The sequence below is a fragment of the Mastomys coucha genome, unplaced genomic scaffold (assembly GCF_008632895.1).
Source record: "Mastomys coucha isolate ucsf_1 unplaced genomic scaffold, UCSF_Mcou_1 pScaffold7, whole genome shotgun sequence".
Classification (NCBI taxonomy): Eukaryota; Metazoa; Chordata; class Mammalia; order Rodentia; family Muridae; genus Mastomys; species Mastomys coucha.
This window is the reverse complement of record NW_022196913.1, coordinates 57,634,693-57,653,712: the sequence shown is the minus strand read 5'-3', so window position 1 is coordinate 57,653,712 and position 19,020 is coordinate 57,634,693. Positions and strand designations below refer to the sequence as shown.

General features: G+C 47.9%; 1 protein-coding gene across 1 annotated transcript in view; it reads left to right on the top strand.

Moving 5' to 3' along the window:
* The window catches only part of Ror2 (receptor tyrosine kinase like orphan receptor 2), a 192,553-nt gene that overhangs the window by 135,660 nt on the left and 37,873 nt on the right, over positions 1 to 19,020 (top strand). The window contains exon 2 of the mRNA XM_031359652.1: positions 16,743 to 16,820. Coding sequence (XP_031215512.1) covers positions 16,743 to 16,820 — 78 coding nt within the window. The remainder of the gene's footprint in view (positions 1 to 16,742; positions 16,821 to 19,020) is intronic.

The following is a 19,020-nucleotide window of genomic DNA, read 5'->3' as shown; positions in this document are numbered from 1 at the left end:
TTTTTTTTTTTTTTTTATTGGTGCTGTTGAGTTATCTGTTTCTCCCTCTGGTTTCGCAAGGCTTTTCACTGTTCGTGTTTCTGTTGGAGGGGCTCTGCTGTTATGCCCACACATGTTTATAGATCCCATGCTTACTAAGGAGATACCTCTCTTTTACCTTAATAGCCCTTTCCCTTATACTTGATTTTTGCCTGCCACGTGGTGGCTACTCTAGCTTTCTCACGGTGGTTATTCTATGAGGTAACTTTCCAGCTGGTGGGTGTGTCGACGCTGAAGCGAATCTCTCTAGCTCTCATGTGACTGGGTGGTGCTTTGGGGGATTCATTCTGCTAGACTATGTGCTTTGATTTGCTTCCTTAAACCACTTGCATTTAATTTGATTATCTAATCTACTGTACTGCTAGTACAGACGTCTCTTTTGCTGACTGATTATATTGATATATAATCACATATAATTAATATTTAGTATTAGTCAAATGTAATTAGTATATGAAATTTCTGATCCAATATATCTTCATTCAGTCTGTCTTCTCTTTCTTTCTCTTTCTTGTCCTTTTCTTCTTGTTCCTTCCCTCCCTTTCTCCCCACCCCATCTCTCTCTTTATAACCCTTTGGATATAATTGGTGCTGCTTATTTGCACATCAGTGTAGGAGCATTCACTACCCCAGAGCAGCCTTTTTACATGGCTACACTCCCAAAGAAAACTGGCTCTTTCCCCCCACGCCCCTGCAGCTCAACAATGTAGTTCTTTTTAATGATGCTCTTTATTTCCTTATTCAGGGCCTTTGATCTCAGAAGGGTCTTTGATCTTTCTTAGAGGGCAAGCAGCTAGAGACAGGTATTTCTGATTTTCTGTTTGTTTGGAAATGTCCAGCCCCTTGTGTTTCTGAAGAACAGGTTTTGCATGGTGTTGAATTCTGGGTGGATAATCTTGTCCTCTAGCGTGTCCAGCGCTCTGTCTCTGTGGGTTCCAAAGGAGACCCAGTTCCTAATGGTGCCACTGTCCCTTGTGTGATGTGACACTTTTCTGATTGTTTTCCTTGATCTTTCAGTAGCCTGTTTGTGATAGGTTAACTGTGAGCTCACAGTTAGCTCACCCTGCACAGTTCCTTACATGTGGATATCAGAATGCATAATAAGGGTCAGTCTTGGCTTATTGCTTCTTTTGTAAAAAGTTGTTCTTTTCATTTTTGCTATCGGGTCTGGCTAGATTTACATTCACAGCAATGCTCCAGCCTCAGCTTTCTGGGCACTTAGACCATGAGAGCTGTCTGTCTGTCATGGTTTGAATATACTTGATCCAGGGAGTGGCACTATTTGAAGGTGTGGCCTTGTTGGAATGGGTGTGTCAGTGTGGGTGTGAGCTTTAAGACCCTCATCCTAGCTGCCTGGAAGCCAGTCTTCTCCTAGCAGCCTTCAGATGAAGATGTAGAACTCTCAGCTCCTCCAGCTTCACATCTGCCTGAATGCTGCCATGCTCCCACCTTGATGATAATGGACTGAACCTCTGAACCTGTAAGCCAGCCCCAATTAAATGTTGTCCTTTCTAAGAGTTGCCCTGGTTATGGTGCCTGTCCCCAGCAGTAAACCCTAACTCAGACACCAGCATGCCTGGCCGTCTGGGTTTCCTCTGGCCCCAGCACCAGTCAGTGCCCTGATGTTTGGGTGGCTTCCTCATAGTCTCCTGGGCTGCGGTGAGTTTTCTTCATCCTTCTGTTTTCCTCCTTCCCTCTCCCTGGATCATCTTTACCTGACCCGTTCCCTAGCTCTTTCTTCTGTCTGCTCTAACTGTCACCGTCTCAGCTGGTACGTTTCAGGTTCTGTCCTTCAGCTCAGAGTGTCCTATGGTTAGTTCTGTCCCTTGTTACAGCCCCAATCTGGGAAGAAAGGCCTGCTGGGATTCTCTGTGACTTCTGAGGTACCCTTAAACAGAATGCGCTCAGTGGCTTAATTACAGCCTTTCTTAACCCAAAGTCTTGGCTTACTCAGTGGTAGTGTCTTCTGATTGGCTTTCTCCTCGTCTCTCTTCTGTGCCCTCTGTTCCCTCCCCCTCCCTCCCTGCCTGCTCTCCTCCCTCCCCATCCCCCCTTTCCCTTCCATCTCGGCACACTGTGTTTACTTGAGGACGCTGCTTTGCCACAGTTTGGTATGGAGTTCCCTGTGCCCTTCAAAGTTCATCACTGTTTCTCCTGCTCTTAGTCTTCGCTTGTTTTCGGTTTTCATGGGCCCCATTTTTCTAAAGACATTTAGTTTTCCACCATCTTCTGCTTTCAGCATCTTGGCTTCCCCAGTCCCGCAGCTTCTGTATGGATGGCAATGCAGGACCTCAGAGCGGTTTGCTATTGCTATAAATGTTTTCTTTTTCTTTATAAGCCTGGATTCCTCAGGGCCGCATCTGAATCCGTGTCACTGTCTAGTTAGCCAGTCCTTGCCAGAGGTCTTCACAGGCCTTGAATCTCAGGGGATCTGCGTGAGACCTGCAAATGACAAGACAGCCTCTAGTCTCAATTCCTGGTGGTGTAGCAAGGGTTGAGGGTTGCCCAGTCTGCGTGGGCCGCCTTCTTTCCCAGGGCTTTGCAGCATATACATATAGTCTTAGCTTGATATCAGTCTTTCCTATCCCACAAACATAAGAGCTTTGAATGTTCTTTATGTCCCCCAAATTCTTCAGATTTCCTTTAAATTCTGGACCAGGCTCATATCTTTTTCCTGCGTTTGGAGCTTTAGCTTTGGGCCTTAAGGTTGTTGTTTAGCCAATGCCACCCACTCTTTAAGCTACGCCCTAGTACTGGAGCTGGGCTTCAGCCATCTAGAGATAGGCAGTGCCATTGGGGTGCTGTAGATACACCTTAGGCCTTATGGCTGTGTATGAGGCTAGTGGCAGGTAGAAGGGTATTGGGAACTGCCCATGTCCAGCTACTCATACTTGTTATCCTGCTGAAATGCAGAGGAGGGATCTCTTGGGTTGGGGATTTTCTACTTCTGTGGCTCTGATGAGTTCTGAGGAAGTAAGATTGTTGATTTGTGTTGTTTTCTATATATTTTTGTTATCGAAGAGGGTGAGCGAGGTCATCCTGTCTTGCTCAGTGCTGGAAGTCATTCTTCAGCATGTTTCTGGCAGCGTGAGGATCTACCTCTGAGGCGCTGGCCATGCTCTGCCTGCAGCCAGTGCTTTCCATGGTGGGAGCCGGGGTCTGGAAGAGTCTGAAGTGGTAACCATTCTTGTTACTCAGTTGCAGTTGTAACTGAGTAGTAGGAGGTGTGGATGCCTGCCATAAGGGAGGACTCTTCCGAGAGGTCTTGGTGCTCATAACGAGGTGGGGCACATAGGACACGAGGACTGCAGACCAGAGGACAGCACACAAGTGAATAGTGCCTTCGCCAGATGCAAGGACTAAGTGTTGCATGGTGGGGGTATGGTGGCTTTGCCCCTGGAAAGAGGAGGGGACACAGCTTATAGGCACTACTCCACACTTAGTGTGCCTGTGAGCGCTAACTTCAAGTTATGGCTAGGGGTCAGGTGCTTTTTGGCACTGTAGCTGTCTTCAGACACACCAGAAGAGGGCGTCAGATCCCATTATGGATGGTTGTGAGCCACCATGTGGTTGCTGGCATTTGAACTCAGGACCTCTGGAAGAGCAGTCAGTGCTCTCAACTGCTGAGCCATCTCTCCAGCCTACTTTTTTTTTTTTTTATTGATAGTGGTTTAATTAAAAAAAAATCAAACAAACAGCCTTATTCATTTATTTATCGTGTAGATGAGGATGAGAATGTCCCAGATTGTTGAAGTCAGTGGACAGTTCATGGCAGTTAGTTCTCTTCATGTCGCTCTGAAGGAAATAGACAGATCACTGGTGGGCAGGCACACAGATGAAGGGGCCAGTGATAAGTAACCATGGTGTCAAATTTGTGACCTCTCCACCCTTCCTGACCAGACCGAGACCTGGTGAGCTTTTTCTCTCACCAGCAGAGGCTCAAACAGCCCACATTGAGCAGATACATTTGAGGTTCATCGTGAGCTTGTTTGCATAAGATTGTGGACTTACTGTCTGCTCCCTGTCTTCATCCAAGTTGACTGATTCAAAACTAGAGGAAAAAAGACCTGGCCTCTGTCACTAAAACATGCAGAAGTCCCAGCCCTCCCTAGGAAATTTGGCTTTTTGGTTTCCAGATCCCCTGTCCAAGTTGTGGAGCATCTTTCTCCGTGTCTCTGTCTCTGTGTCTCTCCATCTCCCCTCTACTTCTCCCTTTCCTCCTCCTCCTCCTCCTCCTCCTCTTCCTCCTCCTCCTCCTTCTCTCTCTCTCTCTCTCTCTCTCTCTCTCACACACACACACACACACACATACACACACACACACACTCTCTCTCTCTCTCTCTGTGTCTCTCTCCGTCACCTTGTCTCTGTCTCTCTCTGTGTGTGCACACATGTGCGCACGTGTGTACATGTGCCTGGGTGCGGGACTCTGGCTTTAACTCTCATGTAGGTGAGAAGATCCTCCAAAGCACGGTGTCTGTGTTCTTTCACCCTGTCACTCACTCATCCAAGGAGCGTGTGTGGAACATGAGCAGGTTCTGGGTTAGGCAGTGAGCAAACCCACAGAAGCACTTACTGCTTCCAAGGGGAGATGGGAGCCCAGCAGATGCATCGCCACTTTCAGAGTGTCAAGGAGGGGCTGATGCTGTAAAGGGAGGGCCACCGTCCTTGACAACTTAGTGAACTTGAGGCTACCCTGGCAAGTGATCTGAAAGAAAAGAAAAAAGTAGCAAGGAATGGAATGAAATGGGAGGTGGCTATAGTCGTTAGGATGTGTGTAGACATGGGGAGGGGAGCGAGGGTGTTTGAATAGGATCAGGAAGAACCTTGCTCACGGAAGTGGTATGGTGAGTCTCTGTAAGATTTGTCCATTGTATATTTATATATTCAGAGGTTCCTATGTTCCAAGTGTGTGTTGTGAGGTGTCAGCATAGCGTACACTGTCACCTATGTGCCAAGCACCCCTGCACCTCACAAAGGAAGAACTTTCCTCAGGATTCTACCCAGGCAAGATCCCCCAGGGACACCCTCTCACACCCCCTGGAGAGACTTCCTCCTGTCTGGGCCTGAGTGAGTGGGTCGTGCCCCTGTGCTGGTGTTTTCCTACCCTGGCTTCAGACCTTCACCCTTAGCACTCGATGCCTGTTGCCGTGGCAACAGATTGGGGTTGGGTTAGAGGGTCAGTCCAGGGGGCGGCCTTTTTGGAGCCAGTTTTGGTAAATCTTTCGGAGAATAGCGTAGCTTGAAACCTGGTGTTACCAGAGCGAAGGGGTAGGCTACAGAAGGGGGTGCATTTGGTATATTTGAGGGGAAAGGAATCAAGGAGAGAGCTTCAGCACCTGCGGCTTTAGCTGGGAGCGGAGTGGAGATTAGGTCTCGAAAGCCGAGGAGCTGCCAGGAGCAGGCGTGGAGAGGAAGACTTTGTGGGGAGCAGCTCTGTCTGCAAAATTCACCTTGGGCGTTGAGGGCATCTCAGTGTCAAAGCGAGTCATCCGAGGGTCAGGGCTAGAGAAGGGCTGCTTTTCTGTGTGGAGGACTGGGGAAGAGGAGAAAGAGCAGGCAGGGAGACTGAGGCAGTCCGTGCAGAAGGCTGTGAAGATTTATGCATACATGGACTACATGAGTGTCCAACGGGGCTATTACCAAACATGGCAATGCCAGCCGTGCCAGCCAGAGCTCCACACAGTGCCCATGGGCCTGACATACTGTTCTTCAGAGTGGAGTGGCAGTCCTATAAATATTATGAGAAAAAGGAATGTCAGGCAGGGAGAGAGGAACAAGGAATTCATTTGAGCACAAAACTGGGCAAGAGGTGATGCCCAGCTACTTCTGGAAATGACAAGAAAGAGTGTTTGGGGGTGCCCCTGCCCTAACTGCTAGCTGGTAGGTGCTGGGCTTTCTGGAACCGTCGTCCTCCTGTAAGAAGTGAGCATCCAAAGGTGGGGTGGGGATGTGGCTCTCCCTAGCAGGTTCTGGCAGCTAGTAAGACAATCAGTTGCAAGGACTGCTCTGCTTCCCAGGACAGGGAAGGCTTTTCGGTCTACCCAAGCCTGCCTTTCATCTAAGTCACTTGAAGCCAATATTAATATTATAAAGACTTCTTTTGAGAAAGTCAGGACCACCCCAAAATGGAATAACAATGATCAGGTGTTGAGAGCCCCTACCCCCCAAGCAGGAATCACACTTGTTTCTCTTCCCCCAGGCAAATCCAAATAAGGACCTAAGTGAAGTGGCTCACATGCAAGCCAGAATTAGAATCTCAACAGCCCTTCTCACAGGGATGTGAATCAGGGTCAGGTCGGGGCCAGCTCCTTCCAGAGACTTTGTCAGACCCTAAGCGGAGGTCTTAAGCCGCCTCTCAACCAAGCTCAGACTGTAGCAGTCAGGGCCTGACCTCTGCACAGTCGAGTGCCTGGTTTGCCAGAGCTAACTCAGAGTGTGAATTCTTTCCATATAAGGTGTCCATGGTCTGTGTTCAGAGAGTTCTCCTCCCCCTTGGCTTGCTTTTCTTGATCAGAGCTATATAGAGAGCTTGATTGTCCTAGTAAAGCCTTTGGGTCTTGTCTTGGCCCTGCCATTTCTGCACCCAAGAACTCAACTCCAACAATGTACTGGGGATAAATAACAATACCTACTATGGCTTGAATTGTGTCAATACCAAATATTTGGTGGATCCTCACCTCTGGGTCTCTGAACTTGGACTTAGATTCAAAAATAGGCTCTCTGTATCTGAGCTGAAGCTACAATGAGCTTGCAGGACTGGCCCTCCCTTATCAGGAGTGTCCTTTAGGGGCTGGCGAGATGGCTCAATGGGTAAGAGCACCGACTGCTCTTCTGAAGGTCCTGAGTTCAAATCCCAGCAACCATGTGGTGGCTCATAACCATCCATAATGAGATCTGACGCCCTCTTCTGGTGTGTCTGAAGACAGGTACAGTGTACTTATTTATAATAATAATAATAATAAATAAATCTTTAAAAAAAAAGAGTGTCCTTTAAGAAGGAGAAATGCGGCCACAGAGATATACTCAGGGAAAGGAGAGATGATGTCATGAGACAAAAGATGAAGAAAGACCCCTGTGAACCACAGAGAGTGGACTGGAGCAGGCTTAGTGGAAACCAATATTCTTAGCCAGGTATGGTGGTACATTGCCTGTAACCTCAGCATCTGGGGGTGGAAACCGGAGGCTTAGGAGTTCCAGGCTAGCCTGAGTCACTTAGGAACACCCTGCCTCAGTCACAAACAGAAAGCAGGAGAGGTCACAGGACTCAGGCTGTGTCGTAGCTTCCTGGGATGATGATTAATACAGGAACCTCTCTTAGAACAATTATTTTCTCTTTAATTATGTATTCGTGTACCTGGGCATGGAGAGGCCAGAAGGAGGCATTACACCCCCTGGAGCTCGAGTTACAGGTAGTTGTGAGCCACTCTACCTGGGTGCCGAGAGCCATGCTTGGTTCGCCCTGTGAGAGCGACATACGCTTGTGCACCATCTCTCCAGACTCTACAGGGACAACTTTTTAAAAGTCATTGATGCTGAATGGGATGGAACATGTCTTTAATCTCAGTACTTGGGAGGCACAGGTGGGTGGATCTCTGTGAGTTGGAGGCCATTCTGGTCTGCTGGTCTACATACCAAGTTCTAGGCCAGCTAAGGTGAGATAGTGAACTCTGTCTCCGCGATGATGATGATGATGATGGTGATGGTGGTGGTGGTGGTGGTGGTGTTAATGATGATGGTGATGATGATGATGATGATGATGATGATGATGGTGGTGGTGGTGGTGGTGGTGGTGGTGGTGGTGGTGATGATGATGATGATGATGATGATGATGATGATGATGATGATGATGATAATGATGGTGGTGGTAGTGATGATGATGATGATGATGATGATGATGATGATATGATGTTTATATATGATGCTACCAGTGATAAATGTCAGATGTTTACCCTTGGAGAGTTTTCAGAATCAGGCCGTGGTTGTCAGAGAATTCTGAGCCTGATGGGCTGAAGACTCTGGGCAGAGAGGTACCATCTGTGTAACAGGCGGGCCACAGATTCCTAGTAAAACTACACCAAGCCTGATGCCTTCAACTGGCTCTTGTAGGGCTCCACCTGTTACCTTAGCCTTAAGACTCTAGTAAGCAAATGAAGGAATTGTTCTTTCCTTGGGACAAGTTTAATTACTTGATTTTCAGGCTGTGTGGTATTATTTTTTAATATCTTTCTCCACCTTTAATTAAAATTTCCCAGAGATTCAAAGTGGGAAGTTGATGGCAATGATTCTCATTTTCAAAAGACTTTTCAGTGAAAACCTAGTGAGGAAACATGAGCGGGCAGTGTCTGCCTACATTCCTGTTGGTGCTTTTCCTGCTGATTCTGGAGTGGAAAGCCATGGCACAGAAAGCAGGCCTGAGAGCCCGTGTCTCTGTGACGGGTGGAGTCACACCTTCCTTGAGTATTTGGTGAGGCATGTCTGGCCATTCCCCTTGCCTCTAACTGCCAGAAATCTGAGCATCAAGAAGAGAGAAAGTTCATGAAAGGCCCCAATTCAGCAGCTCCTGGGGCCTCTCTCTCCTCAGCCAAGTACTCGCTGGACCCCTGACAGTAGGCTTTTGTTGGGGGCTCAGGGATGTGAGAGGTAGACGGTAGAAAAAGTGTTATAAAAGCAAAATTGAAGGGATTTGGGCTAGTGCATGGACTTGTTGGGAGTTCAGTATGTTTGCTGTGGAAGTGGGACCAAAGCCAACGTCAAGCAGACAAGACACCCTGGTTATTCTATCTTCAGATGGCTGAGTTTCAGATCATATTTCTAAAGCAGGGTAAAGCAACCTTTTAAGGAATATAGATCTAGAGGCTAATATTTACCCAACTTAGAGTTAGACAAAATGAAAATAAAACATTACAAACTGTTAAGACCCTCACCAGTTACAGACTGACAGCTCCCCACCGGTGCTTGTGTGGGTTCCCAGCTGGCAGGGAAGTCTCAGGGCGTCACACTTAATAAGTGTTCCTGGAAACACAGTCCCCAGCCACCCACCTTTGGACCTTGCTTATTCTAGATCTTAACTCTTGCATTTCCCAGCACGGTGTACATTCTTGGATGGTTACGTTTGTTATTGAAATAGTATCACTTTGCCACAGGTCACAGGTTGGTAGGTAGCTCTCTCTCCCTTCTGAATTTCCACACAAGTTAGCTCATCATAAAACCTATCCTCACTCTCCAAGAGGCTTGCTGGCGCGAAGTCTCTGCACTCCCGTCTCTGCGCAGATTCCCTTCTCACATCTTGGAAATTACCTCTTATAAAAAACAAAACAAAACAAAACAAAACAAAAAAACCACCCTTCACTAATTAAACAGAGCCAGCTTTGAAGTGAGAGTGATCCTCTGCAGGCAGCCTCTAATTACATCACAGAGAATGCACTGACTCAGGTCACCAGGTGAGGAGATTCCTAGATGAAAAGCCCGAACAACAAAATGCGCTGAAAAGAAGCACAGACAGAATCTGGACCTGCACTGTGGATCCAAGTCCAAGGGCAGAGGTTGAACTTCATTAGCAAATTCTCGCCTTGTTCTGTCTCTGCTCTTAATGAGAGCTAGATGCAAGGAGAAAAGGAGCCTGAGAATCTCTCATTGGTGCTGTCAATCAGAGCGCCATGGGAGAGGCCACATTGAAGGAAGGCTTGCTGAAGACGGCTACTTGACTGGAAGGCAGGGTTCGTTTATTCAAACTTCACACACGTTTGAGAAGTATCCAGCTACTGCATTCCCCTGTGTGAAACCACACGCTGCAGGCATCCTCTGTGGTGACAGGGCTCCCTCTCCCTCTGGAGAGCAGAGCATTACCATTGCAGAGATAGTAATTTGGTCCCGTCCCCAATATAAAGGACATTCACTGCTAATGTGTCCCCAAAATATGCCACATGTTTCTGCCTGAGAACTGCTATACCACTGAGCCAGAGGCAGGCAGGCAGGGTAGAGTCTGGCTGAACCCTCAACAGTTCCCTGACTAATTTGTTTCACCATTCTTGTCGGAGTGTCCTGTAATCAGTAATGTGAGAAACCCATGCATCTGAGCCATGTTCTGCTTACTGGGTTCATCCTTAGATGCATTTCCAGGGATGCTACCACAGAGAATGTAAGATGTTGGGAGCCAGGATGCTCCAGACAGTGCTCTGTGACCTGTGAGAACGGAATGATGAGGAAGTTTGTAACAGACTTCAAGTAGTACTGTCATGTCCCACACACCCATCCCTTCCAGCCCACAGTTCATTGGCATTTGTCATGCAATATGGATATGTCGTTTGGTTGGGTTTGGGGTTTCTTCAGAGACAGGGTCACATTATGCAACTTAGTTTGGCCTGGAACTAAGCAACCTTGCCTTAGCCTCCAAAGTGCTGGCATGACAGACATGAGTCACAGTGCCTGGCTTATTATACACAACTCTTTAGAAAAATGAAAATGTCTTAGGTTGTGTGTATGTGTGTGTGTCTCTGTGTGTGAGTCTGTACAGATGAGTACAGGTGCCCTCAGAAGCCAGAAAAGGGTGTTGGATCCTCTCGTGTGTGTGTGTGTGTGTGTGTGTGTGTGTGTTCTGTCTGTCTGTCTGTCTGTCTGTCTGTCTGTCTGTCTGTGTGTGTGTGTGTGTGTGTGTGTTCTGTCTGTCTGTCTGTCTGTGTGTATCTGTGTGTGTGTGTGTGTGTGTGTGTGTGTATGTGTGCGTGCACGCCACATGTGTTTCCAATGCCTGAGGAAGTCATTAAAAGGTGCTGGATCCCCCAGACAGTTGTAAGGCACCATGTGAGTGCTGGGAATTGAGCCCAGGTCCTCTGTAAGATGAACGAGTGTTCTTTTCCACCGAGCATATGTCCAGTTCCAAAGGATGAGAGTTCTCAGCTGAGGTGATGCACAACAGCATCCCCTGGCCTGGATTTCTGTACTGAATAAAAAGATGAACACCAATGTTTATCCTTTACCATCTCTAAAACTGATGCAGTGTGGCCAGCTCGACCAGGACTCTGCCACCACATACTCCTCCTCCCTGGTGGACTGGACTTACAAATAGAGCTAAAAGTGAACCTTTCCTCTTACATTGCCCTCATTTGGTATTTTGTCTCAATGATGAGTAGAATGATGAGTACATCACCCTTGCAGCCATGTCCACCCAAGTAACAGGGCACAGGCCACCAGATATGTCCACTCAAGAAATAGGGGCACAGGCCACCATCTATGTCCACCCAAGTAACAGGACACAGGCCACCAGCTGTGCCACTCATATTATGGCACAGGCCATGCTCCACAACCTTGCCAGATGGCTGAGGACAGAGTCCTCGCACAGCACAAACCCACGGGACTTTTGATGTCAAGACTGAACAGTCTCTCTTATACAGATCGCCCTTATCTGAGGTGGATGTCTTCCGAGACTCCCCAAGGAATGCCTGAAACCATAGATGGTATCAGGCTCTTTTGTAGAGAATGCTTGTTCCCACGCGCAGACCTGTGAAAATGTCCAGTTTATAAACTAGGTACAGGGAGGGGTTAATGCTAATGACTGATGATAATGGTGGGCAGCTGTAGCGATCACTGTAGTGTAGTAGAATCTTGCGTAGAGTCTCTTGCATGTTATCTCATCTGTACCGGAGTAACTCCTCTGGTGCTAATATGAGATGGTACATTGTCTACATGGAAAGATATGGTGAGGGAATGGGGAGGCATTGTGACATAAGGCATGTTACAGAGGCAGCCAGTGTGGTGAACTGATTCCTCCATCACCAAGTGAGGGCAGGGACACAATGACACGGGGATGCTTTCTTTCTGATCCGTGCAAGAACGCCAGCCACAGCTGCTCACGATTTAAAAATATATGAAAGGTTTGAGTGGGCAATGTTTGTGGAATAGTTTTGTAACTAGTTGATTCTAGGTGACCCGGACTACAGAACTCACCATTGAAAAGAAAGGGAGACTGCTGTACTCAGGATGGGCATGTGTGGGAACAGTTACTGGCACAAGGACTGTGGCCAACCACCAGCTAAACTGGGCCAGCAAAAATGATAACGTGAATCATTGTGTTAGGAGTTGATAGAAAGCGACTGGGTTGTGGGCAGATACTGTCTGTTATGTGCTCATGAGGTGGAGAGGGTGGGGAGGAAGAGTGACAGGTGACATGGGTTCTCCGAGCTATAGATGCTGGGCACCCCAGCCTCCTGTCTGGTCAGTTTTCCACCTCTTCTGCAGCAGGGGTGTGGCTGTGTTTGGACTCATCCACCACAGGGGCATGTCTGCTTCCAGCCTCACCCACCTTTCACTAGCGGTCTTGGTCACTGTGAGACCATGTCAGCTTGCATTTTCTATCCTGGAGCCTTCTGGAGTGTCATCCACGTGCACCCTGCCACACCGTTTGTGTGTGGACATTTCTAACACGCCAGCTGAGCCATCCTATATGCGCCTTTCTCAGCCATGCAGGACAGCGGGCCTCTTTGGGGTGCCTTTCCTCTTTCTTTTCTGTTTTACTTCTGGAGGCTTGAAGGGACACCTGGTCTATGACTGTGTCTGTCTGTAGTGTCCCATGTAGGGAATGTATAGAAGAGGCTTAGCAGTGATGCTTGCTAGGGTCAGGGGGAGCTGGGATGAGGGTGTCTGCTAATGGGAACAACATTTCTCAGTGGCAGTGATGTGGGGTGCATGATGGATATTCTCAAATTTAATCGTGATTATGTTTTTTTATTTTTTAAAAATCTACTAAATGCTACCAATAAATATGTCACATTTTATTGTATATGACATGTCTTAGTTTGAAAGAATCACCTGTTGTGTATTCACTCTAGAAAAAAATTAAAGCTGTTCCAACTAGCAACAACACTGGCTGACTCAGTCCGGGTTTGGTCATGGAGGTAGAGCCTGGGTAGTTTGTGTGTGTGTTCATTTAAGGTTTACTCCATATTACACTTAGACATTTTTTAAGGCCAACAAGGCCCTGTTGGGCCCCAATTATATTTCTCCTATCATCTAGTTCACCTCTGTCCCTATCGCATTTTGCTTATCAGTTTCAGGAGGCCATAGTGCCTTGAGTGAGCCCAGTTCTACTGAAATGGATGCTGCCCGTATGAGGACCCCAGAGTCTGGATATCCTGAAATACTGGCTGCTTGTACCTGCAGAGGAAGCAGAACTCCTGAACCTCTCACGTCTGAGTCCCAGGGCTGTGTGTGTGTGTGTGTGTGTGTGTGTGTGTGTGTGTGTGTGTGTCTCGAGTGGAGGGGAGTACTTGTATCAGCATACCGGATCGCTCACCTAGTTCTCCAATTCAGTGGATGATATGTTAGTTTGCTTAGATGTCCTCATTGACTTGGCACATGAGATCAGAAGGAACAAGAGGCAAACCCCAGTGTATGGCCAAAACACTCCACCCTTGAGTGTCAAGCGTGACTTTGCACTCATGTGTTAGCTACTACCACTCTGCAGGTGCCATCCACTCCAGAACACGCCTCTGCCTCCCCATCCAAAGTCAACCAGGAGGAATCTTGGATTCCCCACTGGTGGCACTGGACACAAGGCTGTTGTTTTGGTTCAGGGTAGCCACTTAATTGACTGCTTCACATCATTTGTGGATTTCTAGGCAGCCGGTGACTTTTATGCTTCTTTCATTGTGTGTGTACACAGTGCCAGTGTGTTTGATTCCATGTGGTCTCTCTATGTCTACACAGTGCTGAGTGACAGCCCGTGGAACGTGTCCATTTGAAACTTAAAGCTGAAGTGTCATTCTGAGGCAGGCATTTGTTGACAGCCTTGCATAGTTCTTGCTTTTGCCTTTTTAAAAAGATTGTGTCTGTGCTTATGCATACATGTTTGTGGGTGCACCATGTGGAAGCCAGTGATCAAACCTTAACCATCCACCTTCATGCTTATGACAGGGTCTCTCACTGGCCTAGAACTCCCCAAATAGACAAAGGTGGGTGGCCAGTGAGCCCCAGGGACTGCTGTCTCCATTAGTCCAGCACAGGGATTATAAGTGTTCTGCTTGTTCAATAGGCAGAGTAGCCCCAGGACATCAGCTTCTGAGAATGGATTTTTTTTTTTTTTTTTTTTTAAAGTGTGGTATCTTAGTTAGGGTTTTCCTGCTGTGAACAGACATCATGACCAAGGCAACTCTTATAAAGGATAACATTTAACAGAATCCTGACTTCTAGGCAGCTAGGATGAGGGTCTTAAGGCCCACACCCACAGTGACACATCTACTCCAACAAGGGCATGCCTACCCCAACAGGGCCACACCTTCTAATCTCCATGGGTCTAGCATATACAAACCAGCACAGATGGATTCTCGGGACTGAGTTCCACCGAATTGATAAAGTTCTCCAGCCACCCCACCTGGCCTTCAATGACAGCACTATAGGACATTCTTCTTTAACTCAGCACCTGCTGGGCTCTAGCTGTTTGGAGGTCAGTTCCCTGTCTTGGTCCAGAGAGGTCTGTCTGATTGCTCCAAGGATGTGTAGGGCTTGGGGGAGACTTAAAAAAAAACATCAGTTCCCAACAGTGAATATTTTTTATATTTTAAAACATGTTGTAAATATTTTATGAAAAGTGGTATGGGTGAGTTTAACCCAGAATGACGGGAAAACAAAATTAGAAAATGAAAGCAGTTAGACTCAAGCCTGCCATTCAGGTGGGAAGGAGACAGAGGCTGAGGGCACCGCAGTCTGACATGGGTTTTGGAAGCCCCATGTTGTGGAGGCCACCGTGCAAACAGAGATGAGCGAACCAGCTCAGAGCCAGCTTAGAGACCCTTTAGGAGTAACTGAGCGGTGTTTACTTAGTCAGACAAGCTAAGAACCTGATCCCTGGCTCTCCCAGCTGGACCTTTAGTTCGCCAGGTGAGACTCCTCTGAGGAAGTCTCTGAAGTGAGGCTGTTTGGGTAACTCTCAGCTCCCACACTAACCAGAAGTCACCCGATACCAAATTATAAACTTGGATATTTTAATAGTTTTTTGTTGTTGTTGCTGTGATAAAACACCGTGGCCAAACACACCTCATGGAAGAATGAGTTTATTTTGGCTCACAACTCCACAAGGAGATTCTATAACGGCAGGGAGGTGGGGTACAGGAGGCGTGGCAACAGGCAGCTAGAGCAGGAAGTCAAGCAGTCACATCTTTAACCACCAACATGAAAGCATATGAAGCAAACTGGAAATGGAGCAGGGTTGTGAACTCTCAAAGCCTGCCTGTTCCTGGTGACCTATCTCCTTCAGCTAGGCTGCCCCCGAAAGGTTCCACGACCCTTCCTAAACATGACCGCCTGTTGGAGACAGAGTGTTCAGACATCGAGCCTGTGGGGGCCATTTCTCATTCTAAGCCTCACAGGGGGGCCATCTTGAATTGTGCTCAGAGTCCATAAAGTGAAAGGAGCCATTTTTACCATTCGGGATGGCAGTGCAGTAGGGTTAGCGGAGTCCAGGGTCATGCTGACATCAATTTTCTTTTCCCTCAATTGATATTGAGTCTCTACCAAATCCTGGCTCCCCATTTCTGTCACATCAGAACCTGCCATCCACCATTCTCCCTTGTCTCTGTGACTCTAGCAACTCTAGGGACTTCAGATGAAGGCAGTCACTGTTTTGTGCCTGTCCTGTCCAACTTACAACAGTGTCCACAAGGATCACTGTATAAATAGCACGTGCCACGGTCTCCCCCTTTTAGTAGACGGGTATGTTGGCCAGTCTTCTGATGTCTTAAATCCAGGTCTGAGTGGAAGGTGCAAGTCACCCCAAACTTCATCGTGCCTTACCCTCAGCCAGCAGGACCCCGTTGAAGCCTGGATTCCTGGGGGAAGGCTGGAAGGAAGTGTGATAGGTTAGGTGGCAGTAGGGGATTGGGAGGCAGGCATGTGAGAGTTTCTTGTGGCTTCGTGGTTTGGTAGTGCAGCCTCCCGACTGAGTGACAGTGAGCCCCTTACTATCCATATATGGAGATGCGCCCAAATCTATGTTTGTTTTCTGTGTTCCAATGCAGTGGGCGGCTGCTCCAACTGGCATATTCTATGCTCTATGGGTAGATGGCTGTCCTATCAGAGGTGGTACTCAACTATCCTTGTAAAGAACGCATTTTGGTCATTTACACTTGTAAGACCATCCTATTATTAGGTCTGGAAATGTGGGGGATAGGGGTGAGCTGCTTAAGAAAGTTCTAATTCCTGGAGGAGCCCAGTGTGGTGACACACACCACTCTTTTCACCTGGGAAGTAGAGGCAGGAGGATCCATTCACGGTCATCTTTGATTACATAGGGAGTTTGAGTCTAGCCTGGGCTATATAAGGGAGACAAAAGGTGTGTGTGGAGGGGAAGAGGTGTTCTGCATTTTTCTCTTAATTACCTAGAACTTCCATCCACCTTAGCTCAGAATCCTTCATTTTGGTAACCAGTCCTCCCCTTTCTTTTTCGTCTTTCATTTTCTCTCTTTCCCCTCTCCTGTTCCTCTCCTGCCTGGTGACATAGAGGGCTTCGTTCCCAAGTTCTACTGGTCTGTGCTGTTCTTCGGATAAATTAAGAATCACTTTGTATCATGTCATGAAGTCTGATTCTATAAAAGCCAGTAGTTATTGCCACAGTGTCTTCTTCCAGTGAATTTGCTGATGCTGGGCAAGCTTGCTCTCACAGCATTTGCCCCGGTAGAAAGCCAGGTCTCATGTGTGTGTGCTCTTGCTTCCAGGTGACGTGGAGGATTCGGAGGCCATTGACACTTTGGGACAACTGGATGGACCGGACAGCCCACTTCCCACTCTGAAAGGTAAGACAGAAAAACAGCTGCTTTTTACCCCCAGGCTGCTGATGGCCAACTCTCCCGCATATCTATTCCTCTCAATGAAATAGCCATGTGGTGGGGTATGATGCTCTTCTGTGCTGCCATCTGAAGGAGTGTTCTGTGTCCCCTTGTAGTGGCTCCTGTGGTGGCTTCTGGGTGTCCTGGATGTTTTCTGTAGGCACCTTGCTCATCTGGCATACCTCATAGGTGTTATAGGTGTGCCTTATTGACAGAACAAGGGAGGCCAACTGGTCTACTTCCTGGAGGAAGCAATACCTTTCTTTCCTGAAATAACCCACCTCCTCTAATTATTGCTGTCAATATACTTCTTGATATGGGCCATCCACTGGAACATTCTTACGTTTTCTAACTGGGAAAGCAAAAAGCAGTTGTATTCAGCCTATGAGAGGTCTCATGACAGAAGCTTGGGGAATGAGCTGTGAGCCTCATTTGTAAGCAGTATAGTACTTAACGTTTCTGCTGAAACCAGTTTCCATCTGGTTCATATCCAGTAGCCAGGCAGAAGCTCAGTCAAACCTGCCAGACGGAGCATTTATTAACACAGCATGTCCTGGGAAATGGGCAGGACAGGTGGTGCCACCTGTCCTCCATCTGTCCTCTTGTCTTCCATCTGTCCTCAGCTAGCATGGAGGCCCATGCAGAGGAACGATTCCAACATCAGAATAACCATTCACCATTACACGTTAGCAGTGAAGCTCCCCCATCAAAGAAGGTGAGGTCACTGTCAGGAACCTTGTGGCCATGAGCTAGGACCACTCCTTGATGCCAGACCCTTTGCACTCAGGGTGGGAACAAAAGTGAACAAAAACCATGCAGATTGATATTCAGAGCCATGGCCAACAATCGATGAAAGACCTGCTCAAAGGAACAAGGAGACCAGACGTGACAGATATGATGTTCATATATAGGCTATGATGTTCAGCTGTAGCTTCTTTTGTGTGTGAGGGTGTTGGGCATAGCGTTCACCTGTGTGCACACTTTTGTGTGCAGTTGCTCACGGAGGCTGGAGGTCAGCCTCATCAGCTCCTTTCCGCTTTGACTTTTGACAAACAGGGTCCCATGGATCCTGGAGGTAGCAAGCTTGGCTAGGCAAACTGGCCAGATAGCCCTAGAAGTGGTCTCTTGTCACTTCTCCAGATCAGGGATTCCAGCTGTGGGTTCTGGAAATAGAAATGAGGCCCTTTTGCTTCTCTAGGAGGTGCCTTACCAACTGAGCATCTCCCTACAACCACCTCCGAGTGCTAGTTTACCCTACGGAATGTGTAGCCTGGGGGTTAGTTTCTGGCACTGCCATGGGCCACTGACACTCCCCAGAAGGTCAGACCCAAGAGGCCAGGTCAACAGTTAAGAGTTGCCTGACTTGTCTGTGTGGATATGACTTGGGCCCTGATACTGCCCATTTCCTGCCTGGTGGACAGAATTGTCCCCAGGACAATGGGATTTCAGTTGGGTGGAGTGACCATAGCCCCTGTCTTTTTCTGATGTTACCTCAGGAGACATAGACCACAGTCCTTTGTCTTGGCAGGGGCCAACTCCATCCTGCAATAGGCCGTTCATGTCTGTCTATCTGTCCCTGTGAGTGTGCTCCTGTCCCTTTAAGAGGAGGTGGGTGTCAAGCGTCTCTAGGTCTGTCTTCCCTCCACATTCCTTCTTCCTCATCTTCAGTTCTTTAGGCCCTACACTGAGGGACCAAATATGTGGAAAGCTGAATGAAGATCAGAGTCTTGTAACAGAGCTGCACACATTGGGGCATAGCCCATCCCAGCAGAGGTGCATTCTCTGGAGGTTCAAAATCCAGATGTCAGCAAGAGTGGCCCCTTCTGAGGCTCAGAGGTGGTTCTGCCCTTACCTCCCTGAGCTTTGGCATCCCTTGGCACGTCTTGCCTTGGGGGTAGCATTGTTCTGGTTTCTGACATTTTTCCTGGATGTGCTTGTCCATCTTCACTCCTGCTTAGCAGGACCCTGGTCGTTGCTTCAGAGCCCATTCTGCTTGTCTGAAGTTGGAAAGTATACACAGCGATCACAAGCCAGAGCAGACCACATCCGCCACTACCTGGAGTCAGGGCTCAGAGTGACATCTGGGGAGTAGACTCAGGCTGGGCTCAGAGTGAGATCTGGGCAATGGACTCAGGCAGGGCTCAGAGTGAGATCTGGGGAGTGGACT